Below are 27,747 nucleotides of genomic sequence, written 5' to 3'. Positions count from 1 at the left end.
CAACGATCTATACAAAATACTATAATGTTAAAGTGGAAGAAATATATATGAAAAATAAAACACTAATATATCTTGATTTAGATATGTATTCAACCCCCTGAGTCAATATATGTTAGAATCACCTTTGGTGTGATTACAGCTGTCTTTATGGGTACGTCTCTAAGAACTTTGCACATCTGGATTGTACAATATTAGCACTTATTATTTTTTTTTATTATTTTTTTCCCTAGATTTTCAAGCCGATTTAACAAAAAAAAATTAACTAAGCCACTCAGAAACATTCAATATCGTCTTGATGAGCAACTCTAGTGTAGATTTGGCCTTGTGTTTCAGGTTACTGTCCTGCTGAAAGGTGAACTTGTCTCCCAGTGTATGTTGGAAAGCAGACAACCAGATTTTCCCCTAGGATTTTGCCTGTGCTTTGCTCTATTCTGTTTATTTTTTATCATAAACTCCCTAGTCCTTGCTGATGACAAGCATACCCAGTACATAATGCAGCCACCACCATGCTTGAAAATATGAATGGTACTCAGTGATGTGTTTGTTATGTTGAATTTTCCCCAAATATAACGCTTTGTATTCAGGACATAAAGTTAATTATTTTGCCACATTTTTTGGCAGTTTTACTTTAGTGCCTTATTGCAAACAGGATGCATGTTTTTGAATATTTTTTATTATTTTCAGACTTCCTTCTTTCACTCAGTCAATTAGGTTAGTATTGTGGAGCAATTACAATGTTGTTGATCCTTCCTCAGTTTTCTCCTATCACTGCCATTAAACTCTAACTGTTTTAAAATCACCATTGGCCTCATGGTGAAATCCCTGAGCTCTTTCCTTCCTCTCCGCAACTGAGTTATCAAGGATGCCTGTATCTTTGTGGTGACTTGGTGTATTGATACAACATCCGAAGTGTAATTAATAACTTCTCCATGCACAAAGGATTATACAATGTCTGCTTTATTAAAACATTTTTTTACCCATCTTCCAATAGGTGCCCATTGCGAGGCATTGGAAAACCTCCCTGGTCTTTGCGGTTGAGTCTGTGTTTGATATTCACGGCTGGAATGAGGGACCTTACAGATAATTGTATGTGTGGGGTACAGAGATGAGGTTGTCATTAAAAAAATCATGTTAAACACTATTTTTAACTCCTGAACCTATTTAGTCTTGCCATATCAAAGGGGTTGAATACTTATTGACTTAAGATATTTCAGCTTTACATGTTTTATTAATTAGAAGAAGAAAAAAAACTCTATGGGTGTGAATACCTTCTGAAGGCACAGCATAAAATCAGAGTTCCAGCAGTGCTTTACCCAACCCTGTGAGATAGTTTACCATATGTTTTCCATCTTGGAGGCTTTCGCCAAAGATAGCTTAAACAATGACCTCGTCATTGACCCACAATCAGTTTGATGTTCCGAAGAGCGTCTCTGGAATTGCCCCTTCACTGTCAGCGGAGTTGACATTGAGCAGAGAAGTCTTCAGACAACTCTGGAAAGTCTTTCTTGCATTGCAGGCTTGCACTCCCATCAGCTTCTGTTGATGTGGGTTCCTAAATAACAGTGACAGCTGGTGTAAGCTGATACAATTGCTCCGTCAGCCCCTACATGATATGCAAAGCCCTTTTGATGCCTCAATGGTTGATAACAAAGCTGCCTCAGCAGTTTGGTGGGATTCAGCACTAAGGAATTTTTATCTTTCTCATAGGGGAAATTCTGTCTCCAATCAGCTGAGAATTTAGCAATACAGAAAGTATGGTTCATGATTTAGAAGCGGTGTGCTTCTCGTACTCAATATAAACACAAATTAAAGTACTTTCAGTATTTATCTGTGGTGAAGAGAGTGGAGTCACTCAGAAAAGTTGTCCCTGGCATAGGGTTACATATTTTGTTTGTAGTCTGTAGAGCAGGGCTGCCAAATTCCAGTCCTGGAGGGCTGAAACACTTCTGGTTTTAATCCTCCCCCTCTAAACAGGGACTGATTCAGACCTGGGACACCAGGTGACTGCAGTTAACTACCAGGTAGAAACAAAAAAAGAAATGTTTTGCCCTCCAGGACTGAAATTGGGCAGCCCTGCTGTAGAGGGAAAGTTGATTCCCCTGCAACGTGTCAGACGATGCAGCCGGCTTATTTCTGCTCCGTTGGAGAATGTGTCTCCACTTTTTCAGGGGAAATTTGACTCTGGGATCTACAGTTTGCAGTGGAGAATTTGTGAACAAAAGTTTGCAGGCATGCCAACTCCATTGTTCTCTCTGAAAGCTGAGTTTTTTTTCTCACAATTTTCCAAATGGAGAAAACAACTGGGCCCATACTTTGAAAGGCTTAGACTTTTTTCTAGACCCATTGTCTTTAATGAGGGGTTTTGGTTTAAGTCTTTCATATTGAGGTGGTGATTCTGGTGGAGGATGTTTTCAGTTGCCTTGGAATTTAAATTGAGGAGTGAAGCTGGGGTCATACAGTCTCAAGAAATCTTCCCATGGTGTAATAAATGGCTGACATTAGAAGAATAAAAATAAAAATAAAATTATTAACTGGGACTGGCTAATTCACACACACCTCTGGTCTGTTATATGTTTCCATTGAACCTTGGATCATAAATGCAGCATAACCTTGGATTAAAAATAATCAATAATCTAACGAAAGCAAGGTCTTGCAGCTCACTTTACTGGTATGTTTGCGTCACTTTGCCAGCTCACCATTTTAAATGCGTTATTTCACGTTAGATGGACGGTCAACACCAGCTGAACATGTGAGTGTGTATTAAACATATTGTGTGTATGTGTGTCTCTCTTTCCTGGCAGTGTCTAAGAAGCACGGGAAGCTGATCACGTTCCTGCGCACCTTCATGAAGTCCAGGCCCACCAAGCAGAAGCTGAAGCAGCGGGGCATCCTCCGGGAGAGGGTGTTTGGCTGTGACCTTGGGGAGCACCTCCTCAACTCGGGCCACGATGGTGAGACACTCCCTTTCTTTCTCTCTCACAAACACACAGGTACAATCAATCTTTGACACATAAATGCAGAAGTTCTTCAGCTTTGACCTCAACTGTGGTATTGAAGGCTTGAAACGCACACATTAAAATACTGAGAGGTGTTCTCAGGATTAATGGTCGCCCTTCTTTGTGCATGATGGTCACTCACACTATGGTACAAGGGTTCGACTAGTCGCCACCTAACAGTGGCTGTATAGCAGGGCTTGGCTCAACTCCGGTAGAGGCTAGAGCAGGGTTGGGCTGTTGTTGACTCACCCCCTACAGCTTTACGGTCCAAGCATGCAGAATGAACCCGACCACCCTCTGCGCCCTGGGAGGGTTGCTACGGCGACCGTGGCAACTTAGAGGGTGCAAAGGTCAGGTCAGCAGCGTGGTTACAGGGAGATTTTTCCTCTCCACTGATCTGGAGCAAGAGGGATCGGGCAACACATGCTTTGTTTGCCCCCAAATCCATCCTGAGCTGTCTGTTCTGTCTGCCTGCACTACTACCACCCAAACAACCTCCTCTCCCCCCATTCCCCTCCCTCTTCTACTCTGTTCAAATGGCTCCCACCACAGTGCTGTAAAGCTGCATTACAGTGGCACATTTTGTGCACAAATTTGTTTACATCCCTGTTAGTGAGTATTTCTCCTTTGCCAAGATAATCCATCGACTTGGCAGGTGTGGCATATCAAGAAGCTGATTAAACAGCATGATCATCACTCAAGTGAACATTGTGCTGGGGACAATAAAAGGCCACTAAAAAGTGCAGTTTTGTCACAAGTTTTAAGGGAGCGTGTAATTGGCATGCTGGCTGCAGGAATGTCTACCAGAGCTGTAGTTTTAGAGAATTTGGCAGGACATCCAGGACACCTGAAACCCCACCTCTTTAAGGAATACCTGGGATAGGATATAGTAATCCTTTTAACCCCCCCAAAAAAAAAATTATATATAGATGTACTATTGTAAAGTGGTTGTTCCACTGGATATCATAAGGTGAATGCACCATTTTGTAAGTCGCTCTGGATAAGAGCGTCTGCTAAATGTAAACCAACCGGCCTCACAACTGCAGACCACGTGTATGGCTTTGTGTGGGCGAGCGGTTTGCTGATGTCAACGTTGTGAACAGAGTGCCGCATTGTGGCAGTGGGGGTTAAGGTATGGGCAGGCATAAGCTACAGACAACGAACACAATTGCATTTTATCGATGGCAATTTGAATGCACAGATATACCGTGACGAGATCCTGAGGCCCATTTTCCTGCCATTCACCCGCCGCCATCACCTTATGATCCAGCATGATAATGCACAGCCCCATGTAGGGCTGGGCGATATATCAAATACATTTTTATTAATTTGAATGTTTTTTTTTTGCGCAATATTCCAAATCCCTGTATATCAAGGTTTTGTTATTTTTGGTTTTTATCTGCTTATTATTATTATATTGTATTTTTGGTCTTGTCTCTTTCGCTCCTCTGTGCTGTGTTGTGCGCCTTCCCATTTACACCCGTGATCTGTATATACTGAAGAGATGCAGGTTTCCGCCCTAACAGTGGGAGTCGTCCCAAAGGCGGGAAGTCGAGCATCAAGTTTTGGTCCAAAGTAAGCCCATAGAAACGCATTGGCCTTATTTTGGACAGATTTTTGCAAGATTGAAATGACCTCTCCCAGCCTCACGCCTACAAAGTTCAGAGATCACATCTTCCTCCCTGACAAGAAGTTTCAACTAGCTATTTGCATTTGAGGTTTGGTCCAACAGAATGGGTCATATGGACACCAAAACACATTGAGACATTTATTTTATTGTAATAGAGAAGGTGTTAACTTTTCTAGCGATACACTTTTTCATGTCTCAACTCCTTAAATTGTGTGCAGAGCAGACACTACTAAAACAGGAGTATCAATGAAGATTGATTCTGGAAAATGTATGCTCAGTTTGTTGCGTGCGGCATTGTGGTATTATGTACCGCTAGCAGCATTTTGTGTTTTATAAATGTGCAATAAGCATAAAGCACAATTATATAAGGAATTGGCAACTCATTCTCATTCTGAGAAGTAAGGTACGCCACTTGATTTCAACACCTGAACAAAGTGTACAGGCTAACATGCTTTTCAAACAGTTGCAGACAGAAGGGTGTGACAATTCAACTGTTCAACCTTGTTATCTAGCAAATAGACCCAAGTTGGCTAAACTTGAAATATAAAGATTAGCTGGCTACTCACTATCATGTGGGCTTGAGAGATTGTTGATGAGACCTGTGTTAATTTTCTATAGCCTAATGCCTGCTATAAGAAGTTAGTCATTATTATTGAATGTGCATTATGCATGGTTCTAGTTAAATTTGTAACAAAAAAGGCATTTTCATAGCCAGATCACTGATTATTGCAACAAAAATTGCAGGTTAAACTATTTTGATAAAATAACTACATTGATAGTCGATAATATGGTTGTGGAAGGCTTATATTTAACTTTGGTATAACTTCACAAGCCCTGAATTCATTAGGTTATTGCTGACTGTTTGAAGTGCAGTGTATTTGACCTTTAATTGTACATCGATGCTTATTTAGAGAATTTTCTTTTAGATATATTTCGTGAATAGCCAATAAGTTAGGAAAAATGTAGATATGATTTTTAAGACATGTCGCCCAGCCCTAGACCCATGTCGCAAGGATCTGTACACAATTCTTGGAAGCTGAAAATGTCCCAGTTCTTCCATGGCTTGCATACTCACCAGACATGTCACCCATTGAGCATGTTTGGGATGCTCTGGATTGTTGTGTACGGCAGCGTGTTCCAGTTCCCGCCATTATCCAACCACTTCGGACAGCCATTGAAGAGGAGTGGAACAACATTCCACAGCCCACAATCAACAGCCTGATCAACTCTATGCGAAGGAGATGTGTCGTGCTGCATGAGGCAAATGGTGGTCACACCAGATAAAGACTGGTTTTGTGACACACAACCCCTACCGTTTTAACGTATCTGTGACCAACAGATGCGCATCTGTATTCCCAGTCATGTGAAATCCATAGGTTTAGGGGCCAAATGAATTTATTTAAATTGACTGATTTCCTTGTTTGAAATTCTTGTATGTTGTGTTTATATTTTTGTTCAGTATAGGAAACGTAAAGATTGTAATTGAGGCTTTGTTAGGCTAGCCTCATGCTGTGTGTGTGTGTGTGTGTGTGTGTGTGTGTGTGTGTGTGTGTGTGTGTGTGTGTGTGTGTGTGTGTGCATATATATATGTATGTATGTATGTGTATAATATATATATATATATATATATACTGCTCAAAAAAATAAAGGGAACACTAAAATAACACATCCTAGATATGAATGAATGAAATAATCTTGTTAAATACTTTTTTCTTTACATAGTTGAATGTGCTGACAACAAAATCACGCAAAAATAATCCAATTTATCAACCAATTTATCAACCCATGGAGGTCTGGATTTGGAGTCACACTCAAAATTAAAGTAGAAAACCACACTACAGGCTGATCCAACTTTGATGTAATGTCCTTAAAACAAGTCAAAATGAGGCTCAGTAGTGTGTGTGGCCTCCACGTGCCTGTATGACCTCCCTACAACGCCTGGGCATGCTCCTGATGAGGTGGCGGATGGTCTCCTGAGGGATCTCCTCCCAGACCTGGACTAAAGCATCCGCCAACTCCTGGACAGTCTGTGGTGCAACGTGGCGTTGGTGGATGGAGCGAGACATGATGTCCCAGATGTGCTCAATTGGATTCAGGTCTGGGGAACGGGCGGGCCAGTCCATAGCATCAATGCCTTCCTCTTGCAGGAACTGCTGACACACTCCAGCCACATGAGGTCTAGCATTGTCTTGCATTAGGAGGAACCCAGGGCCAACCGCACCAGCATATTGTCTCACAAGGGGTCTGAGGATCTCATCTCGGTACCTAATGGCAGTCAGGCTACCTCTGGCGAGCACATGGGGGGCTGTGCGGCCCCCCAAAGAAATGCCACCCCACACCATGACTGACCCACCACCAAACCGGTCATGCTGGAGGATGTTGCAGGCAGCAGAACGTTCTCCACGGCGTCTCCAGACTGTCACGTCTGTCACATGTGCTCAGTGTGAACCTGCTTTCATCTGTGAAGAGCACAGGGCGCCAGTGGCGAATTTGCCAATCTTGGTGTTCTCTGGCAAATGCCAAACGTCCTGCACGGTGTTGGGCTGTAAGCACAACCCCCACCTGTGGACGTCGGGCCCTCATACCACCCTCATGCAGTCTGTTTCTGACCGTTTGAGCAGACACATGCACATTTGTGGCCTGCTGGAGGTCATTTTGCAGAGCTCTGGCAGTGCTCCTCCTTGCACAAAGGCGGAGGTAGCGGTCCTGCTGCTGGGTTGTTGCCCTCCTACGGCCTCCTCCACGTCTCCTGATGTACTGGCCTGTCTCCTGGTAGCGCCTCCATGGTCTGGACACTACGCTGATAGACACAGCAAACCTTCTTGCCACAGCTCGCATTGATGTGCCTTCCTGGATGAGCTGCACTACCTGAGCCACTTGTGTGGGTTGTAGACTCCGTCTCATGCTACCACTAGAGTGAAAGCACCGCCAGCATTCAAAAGTGACTAAACATCAGCCAGGAAGCATAGGAACTGAGAAGTGGTCTGTGGTCCCCACCTGCAGAACCACTCCTTTATTGGGGGTGTCTTGCTAATTGCCTATAATTTTCACCTGTTGTCTATTCCATTTGCACAACAGCATGTGCAATTTATTGTCAATCAGTGTTGCTTCCTAAGTGGACAGTTTGATTTCACAGAAGTGTGATTGACTTGGAGTTACATTGTGCTGTTTAAGTGTTCCCTTTATTTTTTTGAGCAGTATGTGTGTATATATATATATATATGTATATATATATATAGATGTGTGTGTGTGTGTATGTATGTATATATATATATATGTGTGTGTGTGTGTATATATATGTGTGTATATATGTGTGTATATGTGTGTGTGTGTGTGTATATATATATGTATGTATGTGTGTGTGTGTATGTATTATATATATATATATGTGTGTGTGTGTGTGTGTGTGTGTGTGTGTGTGTGTGTAGGTGTATATATATGTATGTGTGTGTGTGTGTGTGTGTATATATATATATATATATATATACACACACACACACATCTATATATATATATATATATATATATATATATGTGTGTGTGTGTGTGTGTGTATGTATATATATATACATGTGCGTATGTATGTGTATATATATATATGTGTATGTATGTATGTATGTATATATGAGAGCAAGAGACCATATTCAGCTTGTATTTGAATGGCAGTGGTTTTAGATGCCACTCTGTCTTTGTGAATAAAGAGTCCTTCACCGTTGGAATCCTGTTGTCAAATCACATGCCTTGAGTTGTGATCATTATATGTGCACGTGCCGTGTTTGTGTGTGTACACATCTGTCATGTGAGAAGGGAGATGAGACTTACTTTCTCAGACTCTAACGGAGTACTCTTATGACAGACAGCCAGTCAGTGCCTTCTGAACGGAGATAAATGTCAAATGACAAACTGAGCACAGCACCGCTCCCCAACAGTAACGTGAAAGGGGATGACACCAGGAATAGATAACTTGACATCACTGCACAGCTCCGGAAATGATGGATGTCCTAACTTTATGGGTCAGCCTCAGTCACTGTCTGTATGAGCAGCACAGCTTTGATACCATGCTAGCAAATGTCTTGTTTGGACGTCCCATAAATGCAGGCCTGGACAAATGTTCTTATATTGTTTTGTTATAGAACTAAGATATCATCAGCAAGCTTCGTCCTCGTGTAGATCTGTATGTGCTTAAGGTAACTACCTCAATCATTGGTGGAACAGCTGCTTTCAAGAGGGTATCACTCTCTGTCAATGTGCAAATGATTTGTGTCAGGTGGGGGTGGCGAGGGAGCCCCCATGTACACACAGATGCATACTCACACACACAGTACAAAGAGACTCACGTACACATTTAGATTTTGATTGACAAACAAACTACCAAATACACATACACACACTAGTGCACACTGACTGTGCTTTCTTCATGCCGTGTGTACTAAAGCCCCAGCCAATGCTCTGGATTCTGTCCAGGCTGACAGGCCTTGGTCTCGGACACTCAAAGCTTTGCCAACTTCAACTTTCAAATATTTAATTCCTTCACATTGCCTTTTGAAAAGGAATGCATTTGATCTTATTTGCATTGTATTCTCAGTACCTGTGATCAACTTGAAGAGATGCTTCACGAGATGTTGCGTTTGATCAACAGAAGTTTGTGTTTATCAGAGAACATCAAATATTGTCTCAATCCAAAACCCCTCGTAGCTGGTGTTCCCTTGAGGAAGAATATATGCATTCTCTTTAGAAAGGAAACATCTATACATTATTAAAGGGTGCACATATATTGCAGTGTTTTCCGGTGCACATCTATTGATTGAAGTAGAGATGCCCTTTAAAGGTGTCTTTCTCTCCCTCTCTCTCACTCTCTGACATTGTGGTGTTTGCTGCTACAGTTCCCCAGGTACTCAAGAGCTGCACCGAGTTCATTGAGAAGCATGGCGTGGTGGACGGCATGTACCGCCTCTCTGGAATCGCCTCCAACATCCAGAAACTACGGTTAGACACACACACACACACACACACACACACACACACACACACACACACACAGTCAAACACACAAACACAAATTTGGCACTATCTGTTAAACATGGGTCTGCCTCATAGGGCATTCATAGAAGTGATCTCAAGTGTACACCCGCCATCAACTTCTGAGAATTTGTTTAGCCCTCGGTGTTGAGAGAAAACAAAGCGTTTTAACATCATGGACCTTGACTACCAGGTGCCATTGTACTCAATCAATATCAGTTCATGTTCAATGAATACAACTCTCGTCACATGAAGTAAGGGGTGGAACCCAACTCCCAAAGATAATCCACGTATGCCATACATCACATAAAAATTCCATCAAAGATTACTGGCACTGTAAACAAAAAAATCCCATTATCTTTTCCTTCGCATGCGATATGTGGATTTACCTCTGTGTAGGCACTGTGGGCATCCCTCGACAACAATGTGTGTGGGTGCATGCGTGTGGAAATCCCTCGTCAACCTATTGACTGGCCATAACTTGTAGAAAAAGATGAGCCCAAACTGTTCTTTTCCCATCACATTTTTGCACTGTTTGTTTTGTCCTCTGTAACAGTCCAAGTAACTGACATTTTCACTCCGCCAACCGAGAACCCCGATGTCAGCTCACCCTGTAACAATTACATTTTGAACAGTGAAGAGGATGGAATGTTTGGCGTCTCGAAGCCAACCCTGAAATATATATATTTTTTGTATTTATGGGGCTTTGTCTTTTTTCCCCCTCCTTTAATAAGTTTAACCCTTACCCGGCAATAAGTATTTACATGGTTTAGCTCAGGATTGAGATTTAAGAACCACCTCAAAATCAACATTTCCAATTGTTAAAGATGCACTATACAGAAATTGCTCCGCCATTTCCTGGTTTCCACAAAAACTGTTGCGTTAAATAGGAAATGTGCCCATCTGGTCTTGGCACGTGCCAACAGCTCGCAGATGTAGGCTAGTCTACATGAGGTTATTATGGATAAGAGCGAGAATATTTGGCAAATAGCAGTCAAGCATCGATTATCATGTCACCAGAATAAGACCCTCAATATTTGTTGAAAAGGAGCAACAAGCTCATTACTGTGCACTTTCACCACCCTGAAGTTCATCATAACTCATTTACATTAACATTTTAGTCATTTAGCAGATGCTCTTATCCAGAGCGACTTACAGTAGTGAATGCATACATTTCATAATATTTTTTATTTTTTCCTGTGCTGGCCCCCCGTGGGAATCGAACCCACAACCCTGGCGTTGCAAACACCATGCTGTACCAACTGAGCTACATGGAAGGCTGTAGCCTAGTAAACTGCATGGTTTCCCGAGTCGTAGTGGGAGGACCACACACCATAATCATCGTGTTTACTTCGATATTGTGGTTATTAAATAGATATTTCCGCATAAATGCGTTTCCACTTCCATTTCTCACATTATTTATTTTACTGACACAAAAAGATCCCACCATGTCGAATGAACAAATTATCTGTCGGCATTTATAAAATTGTACCGAAACTACCGGTTTCCACCACAGCTGTCCTGATTTATTTATTTATTTTTTAAGTCATGACTTCACATGCTTAAAACTGTGGATGAAAATGTGGTTTATGTATGTCTCTCTCAATTCTCTTTCCCTCTCTCTCTCTCTTTCGCTCCCTCCCTCCACTAGGCATGAGTTTGACTCAGAGCAGATCCCCGACCTGACTAAAGACGTGTACATCCAGGACATCCACTGTGTAGGCTCCCTGTGCAAGCTCTACTTTCGTGAGCTGCCCAACCCCCTGCTCACCTATCAGCTCTACGAGAAATTCTCTGTAAGCACCTTCTCTTGGCACAGCGTAGGCAGCCTCCCTGAGTGTCCTTCTCCACCCAAAATAAACAAATCCCGCTTTCTCACACTAACATGTTGATAGATGGTATTTATTAGGTTTCGCACAGTCCAGAGCTGGAGTAGAATTTCCATGTCCAAAATGTACTGAACAAAAATATAAACGCAACAATTCCTAAGTTACAGTTCATATAGGGAAATCAGTCAATTAAAATAATTCATTACGCCCTAATCTATGGATTTCACATGACTGGGAATACAGATCCTTGCGACATGGGGCAGTGCATTATCATGCTGACACGAGGTGATGGCGGTGGATGAATGGCACGACAATGGGCCTCAGGATCTCGTCACATTTAAATTGCCATAGTTAAAATTCAATTGTGTTCGTTGTCCGTAGCTAATGTCTGCCCATACCTTAACCCCACTTTCATCATGGGGCACTTTGTTCACAACGTTGACATCAGCAAACCGCTTGCCCACACTACACCATACACATGGTCTGCGGATGTGAGGCCAGTTGGACGTACCGCCAAATCTCTAAACTGGCATTGTAGGCGGCTTATGGTAATGAAATTACCATTAAATTATCTGGTGGACCTTCCTGCAGTCAGCATGCCAATTGCACGCTCCTTCAACACTTGAGACATCTGAGGCCTCCCGAGTGGCAAAGCGCTCTAAGGCACTGCCTCGCAGGGCTCGAGGCGTCACTACAGACCCGGGTTCGTTCCCGGGCTGTGTCACAACCGGCCGTGATCGGGAGTCCCATAGGGCGGCACACAATTGCCCCAGCATCGTCCGGGTTAGGGGAGGGTTTGGCTGGGGGGCTTTACTTGGCACACCGCACTCTTGCGACTCCTTGTGGCGGGCCAGGTGCCTGCAGGTTGACCTCGGTCGTCAGTTGACGGTGTTTCCTCTGACACATTGGTGCGGCTGGTGTTAAGAAGCGCTTTTTGGCGGGTCATGTTTTGGAGAACGCATGTCTCGACCTTCGCCTCCTGAGCCCGTTAGGGAGTTGCAGTGATGAGACAAGATTTGGGAGAAAATGGGGGTAAAATACAAAAAAACTTGTATTTCTGTGGCATTGTGTTGTGACAAAACTGCGCATTTTAGAGTGGCCTTTTATTGTCTCCAGCACAAGATGCACCTGTGTAACAATCATGCTGTTTAATCAGCATCTTGCTATGCCACACCTGTCAGTCAGGTGGATGGATTATCTTGGCGAAGGAGAAATGCTCACTAACAGGGATGTAAACACATTTTTGAGAAATAAGCATTTTGTGGATATGGGACATTTTATTTCAGCTCATGAAACATGGAACCAACACTTTACATGTTGCGTTTATATTTCTTTTCAGTGTACATTTTTCTATCTCTGTGGGGGGTATGTTCAAGACTCTTTCCAGGTTCAAGTGTCACTCATCTAAGGGGTAATAAGTACTGTATTTATGAGGATGGGCTAATCTAATACATTCCCCCTTAATCAAAATATCAAGGTTGTCGTAGCCCCTCGGTGATCTCATTCTCAATTCACCAAACACTACACTTTTGGAGGAACCCCACTCCAAAACCTAAGCACATGGCATCCACTTTAAACTAGTATTACAAATAAGACAAACCACACTTTCTCCGACTTGAAATAAAAACCCGCACCAAACAAAATAGTCTGGGTGTAAATGTTTGCTGGTTGCTATGGAAGAGCGGGGAACGAAAGGGTGGAGGAGGGAGTGTAGGCAGCATTATGCCCCTTTGGCTCAGCCAAGCTTTGTGCATGTGCTCCTCTCTGCATCCACCCTTGGCCGACTAACTTGGTGGAGGTGTCAAGCAGTAAGCACTTCAGAACGCAGAGGCACTGACCCGTACCACTCTCCTCCCTCCATCCTCCCCTCAGTCTTCCTCATTCCTCTCCACTCCACAGGAGGCCGTCTCCGCAGCTACAGATGAGGAGCGGCTCATCAAAATACATGATGTCATCCAGCAGCTGCCGCCGCCGCATTACAGGTTAGAGCAGAGCCAGGCTGCCCCCTGCAGGAACTCACAGGATGCAACACACACAGTATATTTTCTGCATCAGAAGGGTGTCATAATATACAATATGTGTGTTATAAAAACATAGTGGATGGTTATTGTATTACACTCATACAGCTCTAGAATGGTATGATTATACAATTAGGTCAAAAGTTCATAGAAGTAGTTATAGAACACCTCACCTGGTTCAGATATACACTGCCTGCTTTTATAACAGTAGCACAATACTACTTAAGCTAATGAGACTCTATGAAGTAGAACTAGTGTAAATGAATTGTGTGTTTCATCCACCATCCTGTTCACAGGACTTTGGAGTTCCTCATGAGGCACCTGTCCCATCTGGCCACCTTCAGCTACGTTACCAACATGCATAGCAAGAACCTGGCCATCGTCTGGGCCCCCAACCTACTGAGGTCAGACAACTTTGTTACTATCTTGTTAAATGTCATGTTATTGATAGATTGAGTACATGAAGTTGCTCTAAGTCAGGTATCGCGAAACTGGGGGGTACGCAATGCCGTCGGGGGTACGCCAAATAAAAATGTGGTTCACATTTAAAATGTTAGTTTTTTTATCAACATTAATATTTTCCAACGGGCTATACATTTGGGTGAGGTTTTTTTCTCGCCTAAGTAGCCTCGTTTTTTTCTGCCTTTTTGTTGAAGCATGAGTCTTTGTTGAAAACCATTTGAATTTGGTTGACTTTCCCCATGGCTGATCCCCCGTGTTGTTTCCCTACCGGTCTCCCCAGGTCCAAGCAGATAGAGTCAGCCTGCTTCAGCGGCACGGCAGCCTTCATGGAGGTCCGCATCCAGTCGGTGGTGGTGGAGTTCATACTGAACCACGTAGACGTCCTCTTCAACCCCAAGCTCAGCTCGCTCATACGGGAGGGAGCAGGTACACATGCTAACCTGTTGGGAGGTCATCTATGCTCATCTATGTGCTATGGTGCTAACGGAATCTGGAGGATTCTTATATGCCAGTGGCGATTCTTTGTCATATAATTTGTCATGCACAAGGAAATTGTGTGCAAGCAGAATCTACCTTACCCAAGTCTTCCCTGGCTCAAAGTTTCCTTTCATTCAGAAAAAGTAGCTTACTCAGAACAATCACATTTATGCAAGTCATTTGTCTCTTCCACAACATAGTGTACATTATGATAATTTCTCCCCTAGGACACAACTCGTTGTCGCGGCCCAAGTCCCTGCTGGTGTCATCCCCCTCTACCAAGCTGCTGACCCTGGAGGAGGCCCAGGCCCGGACCCAGGCCCAGATTAACTCCCCCGTCACAGCCGACAGCAAGTACATTGAGGTGGGGGAGGGCCCTGCAGCCCTGCAGGGAAAGTTCCACACCGTCATCGAGTTCCCTACTGAGAGGTATGAACGTCCTGAGGCCCTGGTATCTTTCTGACAGACGATGTTTGTCTATGAGGTATAAAGCATGGAAATGGAGGAAGCATAAATGACACGCTACTTAAATGGAAATGTCGTACCATCAAACCATGAACGCATAGTTATATTGTTTCATAAATATAAATGAGTCGTGTTCTTTAGGCACAGATTACAAAAGAACACAGGACTACTTGTTGTCCCAAATCACTTTTTCCTTCTCTCCATTCACCCCCTACAGAAAGAGGCCCCCAATCAAGTCCAAGAAGTCTCCGGTGGGCAGCTGGCGCTCCTTCTTCAACCTGGGCAAGTCCTCGTCCATGTCCAAGCGCAAGCTGCACCGCAACCCCAGCGAACCCAACGAACTCAAGGCCATGGCAGGTTAGATTCCCTTTCCTTTTTCCACCCAAACGCTACCCATCACTCTCTCTGACCCTTCTCACAAATATATATATATTTGATTGTCCTAATGTATGTAAACTAATGCCAGTCTGGCGTGTTTCAGAAGGCAGAGGGGACACTGGGACGCTCCGATCAGCCAAAAGTGAGGAGTCACTCACCTCACTACACAACGTTGAAGGTAATGGTCCATGGGACTTCTGACTTTGCTCCTCTCGGCTGAGTGAGCCTATTCTTGAGTGGCAGTCTGTGCTATGGTCCAAGTAGTAAAGTAGTAGTAGATCGTTTTCTCTAATAAAAATTGTGACTTGTCTTTGAATTGATGATTTCCCCCGACCCCCGTAGGAGAGTCGAAGGTGTACCGTCCGCGGCGGCCCCGCTCCAGCAGCGACGCCCTCTCGGCCTCCTTCAATGGGGACCTGCTGGACAGCCACACCTGGCAGCACTGCAACTTCTACGACAACCTGACCCAGGGCCACAGCGGGGGCCCCACCCGAGATAGTGGCGACAGCAACGGGGACGAGGGGCCCATCCGCGTGCCCGCCCTCATTTCGCCTCCGTGTTTGGCCAGTGATGACGTGGACCTTAGCCTCCCCGACATCGGCATGGCCTCGTTGGACTTTGACCCCATGTCATTCAAGTGCAGCCTGCATGACGGCTCTTTCTCCTTCCCCCTAGGGCTGAGTGATGTAACCATGGGAGCGGCGGGTGAGAGCACCAGTCTAAACAGGAGCCAAGGCGGCATTGACAACGGCTCGGTGCCAGTCTCACCCTCCTTCCCAGGGAAGTTCACCTTCCCCTTCCTGTCATCCGACCTCAGCCCGGCCACGAGAAAGAAATCTGAGAGCAAGAAGCTGACCTGCTCCGTGTCTTTCCCAGACAAACCTTTACAGGCTGTATCCGCTATAAAGTTGAAGCCGACCATTCTAGCCATTTCAGAGCCATTTGCCATGGAGTTTCCCAGTAGGCTTACAGAAAACTACGATGTTCCCCAGCCCCCCCCCCCCTCCTCGGGACAGCCCGGGGAATCTCCTCCATTAATGGGCTCAGTGCTGCTGAGGACAGGGGAGCCTTCGCTGAGTGAGGCCTTCCAGATGGAGCTGCACTGTAAACTCTCCACCTTCGACAATGACATCAACACTGAGAGCCAAGTCTCAACAGAAGAGAGCACTGCCCAGCAACCTTCAGCAACCAGTAGCCAGGAACAGCCAGGTCAGTGATACATACATCCGCTACGTTGGATTTGTTTTCACTTTGTTTATTTTTTATGTTAAAGGTATAGTTCACCCAAATTACAAAATTATATATTAGTTTTATATTAGCAGTCTATGGACAAGGAGGTCTTGTCTAAAGACTGCTTACAGGGTACGGAAACCAATATGTAATTTAGGTGAACTGTCCATTAAATATATGATTGTCATGTTTCTTTTAAGATTATAAGGCCTATGTTTGATTATGCTTTGATCGATGATGCCTGTTTTGTTTCTAGGCTTAGTTTCCCCACCTCATGCCTTTAATACCTTGCATGGATTCCAGCTCAGAGAAATCTTTCCACATGATGTAGCCCGAGTGCCATGCTTAACTCTTCCCCCTCTCTCCTACTCTTGAAGACCAAGCCCGCCTTTTTTCTTTCCCTCTAGCATACTTTCTCTTCTCTCTTTCCTCACACTGCAGTTCCCTTCTGTTTTTTTCCCCCTCTCAGGAGCCGTAGCTAGCCTGGACTCTCCAAAGGGTACCCCTAGCCCTCTCAGTTCCTCCTCCGTGTCCCCCCTCCCTCCCTTGCCCCCTCAGAAGAACTCTGCCCACATGCTGGCCATGGCAGAGTCCGCCCAACAGGACTCCATACTGACCCAGAGGTCCTCCCAGACCCAGTCCCCCATCAGGCCCAAGGTGCCCTCACACTCCCTTGACTGGACCCCTCCCACAGCCCTGTGCCCCCAGACTTCCCTCAAGAAGGGACCCAGAACAGGAGCAGCCCAGAACCCAACCCTAAGCACCACCACCCCAAACATCGCCCCTTCCTCCTCTCTCCCTCCCACCACCCCTACTGATAAACAGCCAAGCCAGTCAGCCAGCCATCAGTCCATCAGTACGTCCGCCAGTGCTAAGTCCCCCTCCACTCCTCCCAGAGCCAGACAGGATATAGATTTCACCCCACCAGCATCCCCCCACCACCAGTGTATCACCACTCCCTCCAGAACTCCTGCCCATGTGTCCCCCAATCGGAGGAGTCCAGAGATGCAGCAGCCCGCCATGGGCCAGGTAGCGGTCAGCAGCACTGGATCCTCCACCACCACTCCCAGCAGCAAGGAGATGGGTGTCCTGCCACTGCCTGCTCCTGAGGTAAATTGCCTAAAATGTGTCATATTTGTAGCATGTCTTTGAAATTGTAACTATATAGCCAACTGGAATTGTTTTTGGTTCATTTTCAGGTCCATGTAAATGATAGCGTCTGGTCGCCAACTCTTCCGAAACCCTTGGAGCAGCCAGTGGCAGTTCTGCAGCCTCAACCTCCGCCTCAATCACAGCCTCATATACAGTCCCATCCTCACCCACAGGCCCAGTCACAGCCCCATCCACAGCCTAACGCCAGAGTGGCCCCCACCCCAGCCGAGCAGGTGGAGAGACCATGGGAGGCCATAAAGCCAGTACAGCCCCGCATGGAGCCTGCGACCAGCCATCATGCCCATGGACCAACGCCGCCAACGCCTCCCGTCCGCTCCATCGAGAGCAAACTGGCAACCGCTGTCCTCAGCCACACAGAGGCTGCCAACCCTGCCATCTTCCACAACATCCTGGCAGAGGCCTCCACGCCTGAAGAGGCCCTCACCCATCCTCCCCCTCCCGCGCTAAAGTCTTCCACCCACCAGTCAGCCTACCTCTACCACACCAAGGGAGAGGCCGCCTTACTGGAGCCTCTTGAGGAGGCCTACTACCACCAACGGGCCATTCCCATGGGGCAACTTTCATACCACTACCGGCCAGACAGTGTTCCGTCACACCTCTCTTACGTGTCCAAGTCGGAGCCTCAGATACCTTACAGTACCCGCACGGACCACCGCTACAACACCCATGCTCACTCCAGGTCCTACCACCAGTCCATGAAGCACCGGGGGCCCCCCAGGAGGGGCGAGTACATCTCCCCCGGCCCAGGCTATGGTCCCATGGAGGGAGCCCCAGTTTACCCTGCCGTCCGCAGGGTGCATTCGCTACACGTGCCCTCGACCATCCGTTCGGTGCCCATCCAGCGGACCGAGGTTCCTCCGGACGACGAGCTCTTGTACTACCAGCGGCCCTTCTACCAGTGCAAGGCCTATCAGCAGCAGTCGCAACAGTCCTCTCAGGCCGACTACCACGTCACCCAGCTCCAGCCTTACTTTGAGAATGGCCGGGTGCAGTACCGTTATGGCCCCTATTCGCCTGGCGCCAACCCGCTGGACTCCCCTTACTACGACGTGGACCCCTATGGGACCATCCGGCGGCGGCACTTACACTCGTTCAGCAGCCGGGACCTGGGGCCCACCCTCAGCCGGTCGGGGGGCAAGGCGGGCGGCTACCACTACCTGTCCCGCCCTGTCCTTCCGCCTGGAAAGGAGCAAAGCTTGTTCAGCAGAGATGTGCCCCCGGGCCACGGCTCCAAGGGAGCCGCCTTCTACTTTGCTTGGGACCCCGATGAGTCGGAAAGGCTCCGGATGCATTCCATCCGCAGGGAGAGCCGGGCAAGGCAGAAGGTCAGGTGTCCTGTCATGTCTCAGTATGACAACTTAGGCCTGTTCATGCCTGGCGACCTGGGGGGTTACGAAACCCTACACCTGCGCAGTAAGTCAGACCCCAGCAAATCCGTGCTGATGTCTGCCGAGAGTAAAGACGGGTGTTATGGCGTACCACCAGGCTCCCAGCACGCTCCCCGACACTTGGTGTCAGACCCTGACGTCCTCATGTACATGGAGACAGAGAACCACTGTCAGGGGGCCGGCACTGGGGACAAACAAAGCAGCTCCAGGGCCTGCCAGGCCTCCCACTCGCACCAAGTCCAACACCCACCCCGCAACCAGTCCCATCAGCAGGACCCAGGGGACGGAGCTCGGAGCGTCCAACCTCGCTACCAACGGCCCGATCCAGACCGGCATCCGAACAGGGCCAAAACACCCAGTGGTTACCAGGACAAAGACGACCAGCAACAACAGTCGACCCCCGTCAAAGCGCAGGCCCCTCCCAAGGCTGAGCGGTCGCAATGCGTCCGAGAGCAGCAGCAGCACTACAGCCAAGCCGCCATGCCCAAGTCAGACAGAGAATACTCATACCAGCCCCACGGTGGGCAGCAGAGACACAGCACCATGACGGTGCAGTCCCACTACGACAACATGGATGACTACCACCCAGCAGCAGTACCTCAGCCACAGGCCCCCATGCAAAATCCCCGTGGTGGCTCCTCGGGCTCTTTCCCCACCAACCCTGGCTTCACGGGCAGCCACAGCAACAGAGCGTACTCCACTGCCTTGGGCCAGGGTGCCTTCATCCCAGCTGAACTGGCCCTGCAGAGGCCTGAGACAGAAATACATGCAGAATGAAGAAGAGACTTGAGAAAAATGTGTCAAACAAACTTTTGCCCGGGTTTTTGGAAGCAAATAAGTGACTCAACTCGAGATTCAAAAGTTCCACAGCCTCTGCAGGACAGTGGACTGTTGTTGGACCGTTTCACATTTTTCTTCCCTGTATTTTTTATGAATTGTAAAAATCTAATTATAAGGTACTTTTTACAGAATGTACTGAATTAAACATAATTTCTTCAATTGTTCTAAGAAGCCACGTGGTCATGACTCATTGAAATGGTGGCAGATCATATAAATGTTTATATTATAAACAAAAGGTATGTGAAACCAGAATCGCAAAAAAAATGTAAATGTGTAAAAATAACAACTACTGGTAAAAATTGATTTTTTTTGTTTGATTTCCAGCATAACAGGGATGAAGGTTTGCATTTTAGAAATGCATGTACTCTTCAATCACTTACAGAACATTTCTTTGTACCAATTTATCCATTGTGTTCTTTCTGGATGTTACAGTACAAGTTGTTATGGGAGAAAATCTGTTAAAGTCATCGTGCCCTCCCTCCTGTCTCTGTGTACACATGGCGGTGCAGTATGTTTCAGTCTTCAAACATCTCTGAATTGGGGTCGGGTCCAAGAGTACTAGAACTACACAGGGTACTTTCACCTAGTACAGTAGGGTTATGTTAATATTTTATTTGCTCTGTGACTGTGCCATTCTTAGATTTTATGTATTTTTGCTATAAAGCAGAGTGAATTTAAATATAATGGAATTTTTTGGTACATAGGCTTGTTCTTCATTGTAAGAGGGACCAAACATTTTGGCAGTCTTTTTGATCGTGAAAGCATTCCTGCTCATGTATGGGTTAACGACTGGTTATGAGAATGACAATGTTACCTTGGGAGCTGTAAAATAATAATAATTTTAAAATGTGTTTTGTTTTGTAGTCTTGTTTTTTTCTGCCAATTGCAAAGAACTTCAATGGACTAACTTAATAAAGTTATGAAAAATGTGTCCTTTCCAAGAAACTGATATTCTACAACACTTCACACAAATTGAAATGCTTGCTCAGCTCGAGCAAGTGAATTCACTACAGTACATTTTGAAATAATGTACATACTCTGAAAATGAGTATGTGAAAAATATAGTTTTATATGTTCCCAGAGTGGAAAACCATGAAGTAATTTTAAAGCATAAATGTTTGGGATCATTTTGAAGAAGAAAAAAAGTGGGATAACCTTTTCGGAATCAACGGTCTGCTTTCAGTGCAATTTGTCAACAGGATTCAGATTAATCTCATTCAATTTCAAATGCAGGTCTTAAACCAGGTTTCCATCTAACTTTTTTATGCAAGTAAAGTACGTCAGATAAAAAATGTCACGACAGGCCTGATGGAAACAGCAAATTTGTTGGTAAACTTTCCAAATGTCGACAAAACAAAGTACACTAGACAAGGTAGGTTGCTTTTGTATTAGTAAAATTAATTGTGCGAGAAGTGGAAGTGCCTTTTCATGCGCTAACGCGATGATATGGTGTGTGTGGGCCTCCCACTACAACTCAGGAAAGCAGGCAGTTTATTAGGCTAGAAATAAATTATGAACTTCAAAGGGGGGTGAAAGTGCAGTGATGAGTTTGTTTCTTTCCAATATTGAGGGTCTTATTCTGGTGACATGATGCTTGGCTGCTGTTTGACAAATAAAAAGAATCTCGCTCTTTTGTTCATAATAATCTAATCATGTAGTTGACTATACCCGCACTGTATCTGCGAGCTGCAGCGTTGCCAACTCCTCACTAAGGAAAGTAGCTATTGGCTGTCCTAAAAGTCGCTAGAAGTCATCACCTGATTTGCATAATTGTCCATCTGCATGTAATTGTGATGGACGCTGTAGGAGAGGAATAACGTCGTGGGAGTGACAAAAAGTGAGTAAAAAACACCCTAAATATGTTTAGAACTACAAATGAACTTCTCTCGATTCCTGTTTTTTTTTTATATCACAATTCCAACCCTCCTGCTTGATCCGGGCTTGGGACCGGCAAAAGTGACCCAAAAGAGACACTCTGGCGAAGTTACTTCGTTTTTTATTTAATTTCTTTGTTTTTTAGTTTAGTTTTCTTAATTTGGTTTGGTTTTTAACCTTATGGTCCACTTAGGAGCCTACAACAAGTCACAGTAAAACATGAACATTTTTAATAACCAAACATAAAAAAAAGGTCTATACAATCTACATTAACAATCTAAATGGACCAAAAAGAGACGATAGAAAAAACTGTCAATGGCAATGTGAGAAAATGATGGTAACTAGTCTGGCCCTAATTCAGGTTAATAGTTTTTTTTCTCCAGACCCCCCCTCCACACACACACAGGCTGTGCTGGCTCACAGAAAGAGTGGGTCGTCGTCATTTTGGTCAAGGCTCTCCATGGCAGGTTCAGCAACTGAGGGAGCTGACTTAAATGAGTAAGCAGCTGATGTGCCAAAAAGCTGAAAAACATCAGGCAGCTGGTGCTCATAGCAAGCCTCACCAGACAGCTTCAGTCCATATCGAATGTACAGGATGGAGTTAAGGGTCTGCAAGGACATCTGATTTCTAAGTTTGCTTTTTACCACAGTCATCTGGCTGAATACTCTCTCGACTTCAGCATTTGAGTGTGGCAAGGACAACACAGACACATTAGCCATGGCAAGTTCTTGAAACGGGTTGATATCAGCTGCATCCCTGAACTTCCAAATCTCACTCCAGAAGCAAAGTGTATTTTTTTGTCCATTTACTAAGATGGATGGCACGCCATTGCTGGACAACCTTGTCTATCTCTGCAGGGGAGTAGCCAAGGAGCTTTGTTATTTTTTCTATTTCTCCTTATTGTGCTTTAGAGTTTCCTCCACATTGAAAACTGACATGTACTGTTGTACGGCAGTCTCACCCTCAACTTATTAGTGAGGGAGATGTTGAAGGCTACACACCGCTTTCGGACATTGTTTTCATCCTCAGGCGCAAGGTGGAGCTCAGCTGCCTTTGACTCAAAAAGGTAACCAAGGTATGGTTTGGGACTGATGTATCCATCTATTGGCCCTTTGAGATCATCAACATTTGCCAGTGGGATTCAGCACCCTGCTGCTCACAGACTTGATCAGGCTAACCAAGCTTTCAAGTAGCTTAAGCGGAAATGGAGGAAAACTCGCCTCCCTGCGGACCTGGCATCCTTTCACTCCCTCCTCTCTACATTTTCCTCTCCTGTCTCTGCTGCTAAAGCCACTTTCTACCACTCTAAACTCCAAGCATCTGCCTCTAACCCTAGGAAGCTCTTTGCTACCTTCTCCTCCCTCCTGAATCCTCCTCCCCCTCCCCCCCCCCCCTCCTCCCTCTCTGCGGATGACTTCGTCAACCATTTTGAAAAGAAGGTTGACGACATACGATCCTCGTTTGCTAAGTCAAACGACACCGCTGGTCCTGCTCACACTGCCCTACCCTGTGCTTTGACCTCTTTCTCCCCTCTCTCTCCAGATGAAATCTCCCGTCTTGTGACGGCCGGCCGCCCAACAACCTGCCCACTTGACCCTATCCCCTCCTCTCTTCTCCAGACCATTTCCGGAGACCTTCTCCCCTACCTCACCTCGCTCATCAACTCATCCTTGACCGCTGGCTACGTCCCTTTCGTCTTCAAGAGAGCGAGAGTTGCATCCCTTCTGAAAAAACCTACACTCGATACCTCCGATGTCAACAACTACAGACCAGTATCCCTTCTTTCCTTTCTCTCCAAAACTCTTGAACGTGCCGTCCTTGGGAAAGCTCTCTTGCTATCTCTCTCAGAATGACCTTCTTGATCCTAATCAGTCAGGTTTCAAGACTGGGCATTCAACTGAGACTGCTCTTCTCTGTGTCACGGAGGCTCTCCGCACTGCTAAAGCTAACTCTCTCTCCTCTGCTCTCATCCTTCTAGACCTATCTGCTGCCTTTGATACCGTGAACCATCAGATCCTCCTCTCCACCCTCTCCGAGCTGGGCATCTCCGGCGCGGCCCACGCTTGGATTGCGTCCTACCTGACAGGTCGCTCCTATCGGTTGGCGTGGCGAGAATCTGTCTCCGCACCACGTGCTCTCACCACTGGTGTCCCCCAGGGCTCTGTTCTAGGCCCACTCCTATTCTCGCTATACACCAAGTCACTTGGCTCTGTCATATCCTCACATGATCTCTCATATCATTGCTATGCAGATGACACACAATTAATCTTCTCCTTTCCCCCTTCTGACAACCAGGTGGCGAATCGCATCTCTGCAAGTCTGGCAGACATATCAGTGTGGATGACGGATCACCACCTCAAGCTGAACCTCGGCAAGACGGAGCTGCTCTTCCTCCCGGGGAAGGACTGCCCGTTCCATGATCTCGCCATCACGGTTGACAACTCCCTTGTATCCTCCTCCCAGAGTGGTAAGAGCCTCGGCGTGACCCTGGACAACACCCTGTCGTTCTCCACTAACATCAAGGCGGTGACCCGATCCTGTAGGTTCATGCTCTACAACATTCGCAGAGTACGACCCTGCCTCACACAGGAAGCGGCGCAGGTCCTAATCCAGGCACTTGTCATCTCCCGTCTGGATTACTGCAACTCGTTGTTGGCTGGGCTCCCTGCCTGTGCCATTAAACCCCTACAACTCATCCAGAACGCCGCAGCCCGTCTGGTGTTCAACCTTCCCAAGTTCTCTCACGTCACCCCGCTCCTCCGCTCTCTCCACTGGCTTCCAGTCGAAGCTCGCATCCGCTACAAGACCATGGTGCTTGCCTACGGAGCTGTGAGGGGAACGGCACCTCCGTACCTTCAGGCTCTGATCAGGCCCTACACCCAAACAAGGGCACTGCGTTCATCCACCTCTGGCCTGCTCGCCCCCCTACCTCTGAGGAAGCACAGTTCCCGCTCAGCCCAGTCAAAACTGTTCGCTGCTCTGGCACCCCAATGGTGGAACAAGCTCCCTCACGACGCCAGGACAGCGGAGTCAATCACCACCTTCCGGAGACACCTGAAACCCCACCTCTTTAACCTCTTGGGGCTAGGTGGGACGCTAGCGTGCCACCCGTGGTGCACTCCATCAACAGCAGGTGCATTTCAAGAGCGGCAAATTTGAATCCAAATAAATGTCAAAATTCAAATTTTTCAAAAATACAACTATTTTACACCATTTGAAAGATAAACATCTCCTTAATCTAACCACGTTTTACGATTTCAAAAAGGTTTTACGGCGAAAGCATAAATTTAGAGTATGTTAGGACAGTACATTTACAAGAGTTGTGTGTAATGTTTTGTCAAGTCAAAGACAGGGTCACCAAAACCATAAAACCAGCTAAAATGATGCACTAACCTTTTACAATCTCCATCAGATGACACTCCTAGGACATTATGTTAGACAATGCATGCATTTTTAGTTCTATCAAGTTCATATTTATATCCAAAAACAGCGTTTTACTATGGCATTGATGTTGAGGAAATCGTTTCCCTCCAATAACCGGCAGTCAAGTCAGCGTCACAAATTAAATAATTAAAATTAGAAAACATTGGTAAAATATTATATTGTCATTTAAAGAATTATAGATTTACATCTCTTGAACGCAATCAACTTGCCAGATTTAAAAATAACCTTACTGGGAAATCACACTTTGCAATAATCTGAGCACTGCGCCCAGAAAAATACGCGTTGCGATACAGACTAGACGTCATGTTGGGGAGATCTAAAATCGAAAATACTATGTAAATAATCCATTACCTTTGATTCTCTTCATCAGATGTCACTTCCAGGTATCACAGGTCCATAACGAATGTAGTTTTGTTCAAAAAAGCTCATCATTTATGTCCAAAAATCTCCGTCTCGTTAGCACATGATGTAAGCCAGCCGGACTTCTCGTCATGAACGAGGGGAAAAAATATATTTCCGTTCGTTCAAACATGTCAAACGTTGTATAGCATAAATCATTAGGGCCTTTTTTAACCAGAACATGAATAATATTCAAGGTGGACGAATGCATACTCTTTTATAACGTATTGGAACGAGGGTACCCAACATGAACTCGCGCGCCAGGTGTCTAATGGGACATCATCGTTCCATGGCTCTTGTTCGGTCAGATCTCCCTCCAGAAGACTCAAAACACTTTGTAAAGGCTGGTGACATCTAGTGGAAGCAATAGGAAGTGCCAAAATATTCCTAAGCCCCTGTGTTTTTCAATGGGATAGGTTTAAAGTCAATACAACACATCAGGTATCCACTTCCTGTCAGAAAATGTCTCAGGGTTTTGCCTGCCAAATGAGTTCTGTTATACTCACAGACACCATTCAAACAGTTTTAGAAACTTTAGAGTGTTTTCTATCCATATATAATAAGTATATGCATATTCTAGTTACTGGGTAGGATTAGTAACCAGATTAAATCGGGTACATTTTTTTTATCCAGACGTGCAAATGCTGCCCCCTAGCCCCAACAGGTTAAGGAATACCTGGGATAGGATAAAGAAATCCTTCTAACCCCCCCTTAAAAGATTTAGATGCACTATTGTAAAGTGGTTGTTCCACTGGATATTATAAGGTGAATGCACCAATTTGTAAGTCGCTCTGGATAAGAGCGTCTGCTAAATGACTTAAATGTAAATGTAAATGTTAAGAGGATCTACTTGCTCTCCCTCAAAAGCCTTGATGGCCAACTGTACCTCACCCAGCACTGACTTCAAAAAAGTCAGATACAATATGTTTTGAGGATCACTGTACATGGAGTATAAAACCTCAGCCATGTAGCAGTGTTCACTGGACCTGGCGACTGCGAAATGCAGCCTAAGCTCCTCCCACTGCTCCAAAATGCATGACACCGCGGGTTCAATGGAGATGGTCTCATATACAGATGGTCTCATATACAGTGGGGGAAAAAAGCATTTGATCCCCTGCTGATTTTGTATGTTTGCCCACTGATAAAGAAAGGATCAGTCTATAATTTTAATGGTAGTTTTATTTGAACAGTGAGAGACAGAATAACAACAAAAATATCCAGAAAAACACGTCAAAAATGTTATAAATTGATTTGCATTTTAATGAGGGAAATAAGTATTTGACCCCCTCAATCAGAAAGATTTCTGGCTCCCAGGTGTCTTTTATTCAGGTAACGAGCTGAGATTAGGAGCACACTCTTAAAGGGAGTGCTCCTAACCACAGCTTGTTACCTGTAAAAAAGACACCTGTCCACAGAAGCAATCAATAAATCAGATTCCAAACTCTCCACCATGGCCAAGACCAAAGAGCTCTCCAAGGATGTGAGGGACAAGATTGTAGAAGGCTGGAATGGGCTACAAGACCATCGCCAACCAGCTTGGTGAGAAGGTGACAACAGTTGGTGCGATTATTCGCAAATGGAAGAAACACAAAAGAACTGTCAATATCCCTCGGCTTGGGGCTTCATGCAAGATCTCACCTCGTGGGGTTGCAATGATCATGAGAACGGTGAGGAATCAGCCCAGAACTACACAGGAGGATCTTGTCAATGATCTCAAGGCAGCTGGGACCATAGTCACCAAGAAAACAATTGGTAACACACTACGCCGTGAAGGACTGAAATCCTGCAGCGCCCGCAAGGTCCCCCTGCTCAAGAATACCTATACATGCCCGTCTAAAGTTTGCCAATGAACATCTGAATGATTCAGAGGACAACTGGTGAAAGTGTTGTGGTCAGATGAGACCAAAATGGAGCTCTTTGGCATCAACTCAACTCTCCGTGTTTGGAGGAGGAGGAATGCTGCCTATGACCCCAAGAACACCATCTCCACTGTCAAACATGGAGGTGGAAAGATTATGCTTTGGGGGTGTTTTTCTGCTAAGGGGACAGGACAACTTCACCGCATCATTTGACGGGGCCATTGTACCGTCAAATCTTGGGTGAGAACCTCCTTCCCTCAGCCA

At 45.6% G+C, this 27,747-nt stretch overlaps 1 protein-coding gene across 10 annotated transcripts in view; it reads left to right on the top strand.

Annotated features, from left to right (window-relative positions):
* The window catches only part of LOC106603643 (rho GTPase-activating protein 32), a 255,879-nt gene extending 235,045 nt beyond the window's left edge, over window positions 1–20,834 (top strand). For 8 of the 10 annotated variants that reach the window (XM_014197558.2, XM_014197556.2, XM_014197557.2 and 5 more), the window contains 12 exons: window positions 2,802–2,951; window positions 9,510–9,612; window positions 11,297–11,441; window positions 13,347–13,456; window positions 13,789–13,896; window positions 14,235–14,380; window positions 14,659–14,860; window positions 15,114–15,253; window positions 15,378–15,452; window positions 15,617–16,483; window positions 16,974–17,614; window positions 17,704–20,834. In XM_014197558.2, coding sequence (XP_014053033.2) covers window positions 2,802–2,951; window positions 9,510–9,612; window positions 11,297–11,441; window positions 13,347–13,456; window positions 13,789–13,896; window positions 14,235–14,380; window positions 14,659–14,860; window positions 15,114–15,253; window positions 15,378–15,452; window positions 15,617–16,483; window positions 16,974–17,614; window positions 17,704–19,842 — 4,826 coding nt within the window. In that variant the 3' untranslated portion in view covers window positions 19,843–20,834. The remainder of the gene's footprint in view (window positions 1–2,801; window positions 2,952–9,509; window positions 9,613–11,296; window positions 11,442–13,346; window positions 13,457–13,788; window positions 13,897–14,234; window positions 14,381–14,658; window positions 14,861–15,113; window positions 15,254–15,377; window positions 15,453–15,616; window positions 16,484–16,973; window positions 17,615–17,703) is intronic. The other 2 variants (XM_014197559.2, XM_014197555.2) reach the window with 1 other exon arrangement.
* Window positions 20,835–27,747: the final 6,913 nt, after the last annotated feature.

The sequence above is a fragment of the Salmo salar genome, chromosome ssa04 (genome assembly GCF_905237065.1).
Source record: "Salmo salar chromosome ssa04, Ssal_v3.1, whole genome shotgun sequence".
In the NCBI taxonomy this organism is placed as follows: domain Eukaryota; kingdom Metazoa; phylum Chordata; class Actinopteri; order Salmoniformes; family Salmonidae; genus Salmo; species Salmo salar.
This window is presented reverse-complemented; position numbering and strand designations above follow the sequence as displayed.